The sequence below is a fragment of the Aulonocara stuartgranti genome, assembly GCF_965226115.1.
Source record: "Aulonocara stuartgranti genome assembly, chromosome: 20".
Taxonomy (NCBI): domain Eukaryota; kingdom Metazoa; phylum Chordata; class Actinopteri; order Cichliformes; family Cichlidae; genus Aulonocara; species Aulonocara stuartgranti.
The window spans coordinates 37918311-37925000 of NC_138956.1; the positions used below are offsets into that span (position 1 = coordinate 37918311).

Here is a 6690-nt window from a genome sequence, read left to right on the forward strand (position 1 = left end):
TCTTATTCTGCTTTAAAAGATATAATTGATCATCTCAAAATCTCTGGTTCCCCGCATGATATTCTTCCTTCTCGTTTCTTTAAGGAAGCTTTACATGTTATTGGTTCTTGTAGCTTATCTCTGCTGAATGCATCATTGTCATCAGGTTGTGTACCGTCTGTCTTTAAGCATGCTGTTGTGCAACCTATTATGAAAAAGAAAAATCTTTACCCTAATGGTCTCACTAACTACAGGCCGATCTCTAAACTCCCTTTTATTTCCAAAATATTGGAAAAGGTAGTTCTAAAACAACTTCAGGCCTTTTTAGATGCAAATGGTATTAATGAAAAGTTTCAGTCTGGTTTGAAACCTCGCCACAGCACAGAGACAGCCTTACTTAGAGTTTTTAATGATCTTCTTTTAACTGTAGATTCTGGATATTCTGTGGTCTTAGTTTTACTTGACTTGTCTGCTGCTTTTGACACGGTTAACCACAACATTCTTCTATCAAGATTGGAACATGTTGTTGGTCTCAAAGGTACGGTTTTATCTTGGTTTAAATCCTACCTCTCAGAGAGGTCGTTCTCTGTTGCTATGGGGCAACACTCCTCGGCTTCTGCCCCTATTTATTGTGGTGTGCCTCAAGGGTCCGTGCTCGGTCCTGCTCTTTTCTCTTTGTACATGTTGCCGTTGGGATTAATTTTTAGAAAACATAACATCTCCTTTCACTGTTATGCCGATGATATCCAGATTTATTTACCTTTGAAATCCGATGTGACTGCTTCTTTGCAACCTCTGTTCAACTGTTTGCATGAAGTAAAAATTTGGTTATCACATAATTTTCTTACATTGAACGAGAATAAGACCGAAATCATAGTCTTTGGTAGTCACACTCCGCTAGACCAGTTAGCTGACGCCCTAGGCCCTCTCGCTAGCCATCTTTCGTCCACTGTAAGAAACCTCGGAGTGTTCCTGGATGGCTCTTTTAAACTCGAGAAACAGGTGTCCACTGTGGTAAAAAACAGCTTTTACCAGTTGCGTCAGATTTCCAAAGCAAAGCCGTTCCTTCCTTTAAAAGATCTTGAAAAGCTTATCCACGCATTTATTACATCCAGATTGGACGACTGTAACTCCCTCTACTCGGGCCTCCAACACTCCTCTCTTTGCCGGCTCCAGTTAATTCAAAATGCAGCTGCGCGTCTTTTAACAGGTACGAGAATTCATGAACACATAACTCCAATTTTAGCCAAATTACATTGGCTCCCTGTTAAATATCGTATAGATTTTAAAATTCTTTTGTTCACTTTTAATATTTTGAATAATTTAGCGCCCAGTTATCTTTCTGATTTACTCCATTCATACAATCCCAACAGGGCACTTAGATCATCCAACCACAGGCTCCTAGCACAACCTAGGACTCGAATGAAGTCGAGAGGCGACCGGGCCTTTGCATCCGTGGCACCCAGACTCTGGAATAACCTCCCCGTTCATATTCGCACTGCCGAGTCGATCCAGTCTTTTAAATTACGTCTTAAAACTTATTTTTTTTTACTTTGGCTTTTGATTCTGTCTAGTTGGCTGTTTTAGCTTGTTGCGTTGTTACCTATTGTTTGTTGTCCTCTTCTATTGTTTTTTTTAACTGTCTCATGTTTTTATTGACTGTGAAGCACTATGGTCAACACTGTTGTTTTTAATATGTGCTATATAAATAAATTTTGATTTGATTTGATGTCAGTTGTTAGTTTTGACCAGCCACATATTGGTTAGAGCAGTGGAGAGTAGACTTCATCACAGTAGATGTCTTTCTGAAAGCGCTGTAACTAAGTTTAAGAATATAATCCACCCACTGTTATCATCTTCAATGCCCTGTACCAACACAGAGCAGAGCAGCTATCTGAACGCTAACAGAGGTCGATCATCTTGTTAATAATTTTACCTCCTCACTACGTACGACTCTGGTCGTAATTAATTCTTCGATCTTAAATATGATCAACCTATCTCTAATGATCGGCTATGTACCACAGGCCTTCAAGCTAGCTGTAGTTAAACCTTTACTCAAAAAGCATCTCTAGACCCAGCAGTCTTAGCTAATTATAGGCCAATCTCCAACCTTCCTTTCATATCAAACATCCTTGAAAGAGTAGTTGTCAAACAGCTAACAGATCATCTGCAGAGGTTTATTTGAAGAGTTTCAGTCAGGTTTCAGAGCTCAGCACAGCACAGAAACAGCTTTAGTGAAGGTTACAAATGATCTTCTTATGGCCTCTGACAGTGGACTCATCTCTGTGCTTGTCCTGCTAGACCTCAGTGCAGCGTTCGATACTGTCGACCATAATATCCTATTAGAGCGATTAGAACATGCTGTAGGTATTACAGGTACTGTGCTGCAGTGGTTTGTATCATATCTATCTAATAGACTCCAGTTTGTGCATGTAAATGGAGAGTCCTCTTCACACACTGAGGTTAGTTATGGAGTTCCACAGGGTTCAGTGCTAGGACCAATTCTGTTTACATTATACATGCTTCCCTTAGGCAGCATCATTAGAAGACATAGCATACATTTACACTGCTATGCAGATGACACCCAGCTCTATCTGTCCATGAAGCCAGATAACACACACCAATGAGTTAAACTGCAGGAATGTCTTAAAGACATAAAGACCTGGATGGCCGCTAACTTTCTGCTTCTTAATTCAGATCAAACTGAGGTTATTGTACTCGGCCCTGAAAATCTTAGAAATATGGTATCTAAGCAGATTCTTACTCTGGATGGCATTACCTTGGCCTCCAGTAACACTGTGAGGAACCTTGGAGTCATTTTTGACCAGGACATGTCCTTCAACGCACATATTAAACAAATATGTAAGACTGCGTTCTTCCATTTGTGCAACATCTCTAAAATTAAAAATATCCTGTCTCAGAGTGACGCTGAAAAACTAGTTCATGCATTTATTACTTCCAGGCTGGACGACTGTAATTCATTATTATCAGGAAGTCCTAAAAACTCCCTGAAAGCCTTCAGCTAGTAAGGCTAAGGCTGCATCCTACCTCTTTCTTACAACTAGAGTGGTACTCTTTGAGAATAAAGTAACGACTTCTGATACAATGTGTGGATTACAGATTACAGTGGTAGATTAAACACAAAGAGGCTCCGAAGCATCAGAAACATTTATTTTACAACAGTACATCAGATAGTCGTTTCAGGCAAACGTCCACGCTACAAACACAAACCTCTACGTCTCTGTGTGTATGTACAGCACGTCTGCCATTTGTCACCTCGCCATCAGAACGGTTCACATCTAAAGATGTCTACATCCTCCTCACAGCGGCTAGTTCATCAATCATTACAAAGATCAGAAAATCAAAATAAATTAAATAATGCATCATTATTATCACCATGTGGCTGCTATCTTCTTACATACATCGGTTTCATTATTCGATGATGGAAATGTGCCGACTCCAGGTTTGGTCAGCCAATCAGGTAACGAGGCGTCTGCAGGTTTCACCGAAGCTCATTCAGAAGCCTTTTTAACCCAGCAATGGGGTCAATGTGAAAACAGGAACACAGCAACTTAAACGTGTTTGGGAAAATAAAACCTCTGATTTTCACGGATCTGCAGTTTGGCTCAGACCAGTCAGGAGTCGACTCGGCCGCTAGCATCGATACATATGGACATCAACGAGTGTCTGATCGAGCATCGAGATGTGGTGAAGAAATTTAGCCCGTTTGGTTCAACGTCGTCTTTTTTCTTTGTTTTTTGTTTTTACAAAAATCAATCTACAGACACGAACTAACAGGAAACTTCTGTGACAAATAAAAGCCTACAAAATAAAACTTGTGTGATTGGTACAAACTGATTGTTCTGCTAGAAAACTGCTTGTCTGAACAATAATAAGACTTTGGATGTGAAAGCGTCCCTTCATCAACACCATTAATAAAAAGAAGGAAAAGCAAACCTAGAGACAGAGGGAAGAACGGTGAGGTCTAAACTTACACCACATGTACAGCATCGCTACCTCCGCACACTAAACTACAACAAACACGGGGCTCGATCAGTGTGCACGCAGACACACAGCGCCTCAATCCTTCACCTGTGGAAGACCATAAACATGAAGGGAGGAGGAGGAGGAGGAGGGACGAAGCTCGGAGGAGGAAACTGGAGCTTAATTACTGCTGAGAACTACAGTAGTCTGATTACTCTTAGACTAAAAAGTAACTGAGTGGAAGAGAGCCATCCCGCTGTGTGTGCTGTCCGTGACGATTCATCATTGGATTTACCAATTTGGTAACTGCGTGCTCGGCGCTCTCTGACGGAAACGTGACTCCTTGTTTGATGGCGTGCTCTCCCCTGATCTCTGTTTTCATGGGGACGCTGTGGTTGCTCAGTGTTTGTGCAACACGTTACTGTAATCACATTACAGTTACTAGTACGCTGTTACTCGCATTACAAAAGTTCTTCAGTGATCAGCACGGCAGGCAGAAAAAATTAAAAACTAAGCAAAGTTTTTATTCTCATGGCAATCAGCTGATGGAGGAAAATGGCGGAGTGGTCAGAATTACCAGGCGTGTGCTGGGGAAGTGCAGACTGACAGAAACATCTGCATTATGCTGCTAACATCTGCACAAACAAAGAATCCCGAGTGATGTTAAAGCCGAGTGTATGCAGACTCCAGCCCGGCAGCCAGAGCCGTTGGTGTCTCATGTTTTATCACCGCGGCTTTGGGCTGGTTTTCATCTCAGTGCTCGTGTGTGCGCGACTGTAGGCTCAGGTTTATATTGTTAATACGCCGACTCTGAAGGGACAAATCCACGGCAACTCAAAACACCAGCAAACAGAAACGGCGCAAAAACTGGGTTTTTGAGGAGACATTAACGTGATGGAGGCGTGATGGAGACATGATGGAGACATTAACATGATGGAGACATGATGGAGACATTAACATGATGGAGACATGAACGTGTCGCACTGGCACGTGCTGAATAAAAAGCATTCACCTGCAGTGTGAGGGAGATGCTGCTAATGTGTGTTTTAATCACATGATTCCTGTAATAACATGTTTGCTATTAGCCATGTACTGTTAGCTTGTCATTGAGTTGCAGTATGTTTGACCTCTCAGGGCCACCGTAGATTGTGAGACGATGAGTTTCAGGTCATTTTGCAGAGTAATGAGAAAGTAATGTAACAAACAGTCTAGTTACAACATACTTGTTACTTTTCCTAGAAGTAATGCAGTATGTGTAGTTACTTTGTTAGTAACGACTCTCACCGGTGAGGAAGTGAAAACTGTTAGACGAGCAGGCCATGGCGGTGGGTTGGTTTAGCATTTGTCCCGCCTTCCGTCCAGTGATTGGACGGTTAAAAGTGACCTGACCTTGTTCACCTGTTGGTTACCTGATGAAACCTCAGAGCTGAGAAGAAGCTGCCTCGCTGGCGCCCAGCTGAGAGAGTCAGCGTGTCACTTCCTGTCTATACTTTCATCTGAACATTAACCAAACCAGAGCGTTACTGCAAGTGTTTTTTTCTCTTCCTCCTCGTGGTTTCCTCCCTCCTCTTCCTCGTTTCACCTCAGAAATTCAAACATGGAAACGTGAAAAAGGGAAAATCTGGGCTGAGCTCATTGTGACAGAAGCTGAGTGGGATTTCCAGGAGAGAGAGAGAGAGAGTGTGTGTGTGTGTGTGTGTGTGTGTGTGTGTGTGTGTGTGTGTGTGTGTGTGTGTGTGTGTTTAGTATGCATCGGTCTTGTAGCTTTGGTGGGCATCAGAGGTGAGCTGAGTGGTTTCTGTGGCTGAAGATGGCTGCATCACGATGGGGTCGCCGCCATCTGATGACAAAACACACACACACACACACACACACACACACACACACACACACACACACACACACACACACACACACAATGAAAATAAACATGCATTAACTGCATAAATGAACTAGAATAGAACTAAATTACAACACTGAACAAACTATGATGCACAGAAATATAAAATCACCACTTTATTAGGCAAACTTCACTGCCCTTCAAGGTGTACCTAATAAAGTGGCCGGCATGTTTCCACTAATATATCTTCATCAATGTATCAAAGTAACTCTGGTTCCACGTTTCTGACTAACCTCTGTATACCAGAGCAACTGTAACACAACAGCTCCACAGCGCCAACACAAAACGCACATGTACAACATCAGGTAAAAGGACTTTTAACCCTCTGATGCATGAATTATGAAAGCCTTGGTCAAGATTTTTTTCTTAAGTGCTTTTATTCTTCTCAGGACATGAAAAAAAATGTTCAACTCTTTTTTCCCCAAAAATATGTTTTTTTATAAAGTTATAAACTTGTCCACTCCAGTGGACTACATGCGCCTGAGCACTTAGCATGAAATACTGTGAATTTACTATAAAAATTAATTACCTTGTGTTCTATTGTAAATATACAAACACTTGTTTGCTTGTATCCTTTGAAAAACATCTCAGCAATTTTTTTGGAACTTTCAACTCATAAGGCCCCAATGTTTAGACGTAAATAACAAAACCAATCAACAGTCCTAGCTGTGAATCCTACACCTGAATATGGCAAACTATCTCCAACAAGAGAAACATTTTTGAGTCTACACAGTTCTATAACGATGCAGGACAGTATTACCAAGCCCTTAGTAGCATGCTGGAAGAAAACACAAACTGACATCTTAGTCTCTGCATCTCCAAACACT

General features: G+C 41.6%; 1 protein-coding gene across 1 annotated transcript in view; it reads right to left on the reverse strand.

Annotated features, from left to right (window-relative positions):
* Nucleotides 1–3129: 3129 nt before the first annotated feature.
* Nucleotides 3130–6690, reverse strand: part of dnajc5ab (DnaJ (Hsp40) homolog, subfamily C, member 5ab) — a 29218-nt gene continuing 25657 nt past the window's right edge. The window contains exon 5 of the mRNA XM_082520077.1: nucleotides 3130–5803. Coding sequence (XP_082376203.1) covers nucleotides 5706–5803 — 98 coding nt within the window. The 3' untranslated portion in view covers nucleotides 3130–5705. The remainder of the gene's footprint in view (nucleotides 5804–6690) is intronic.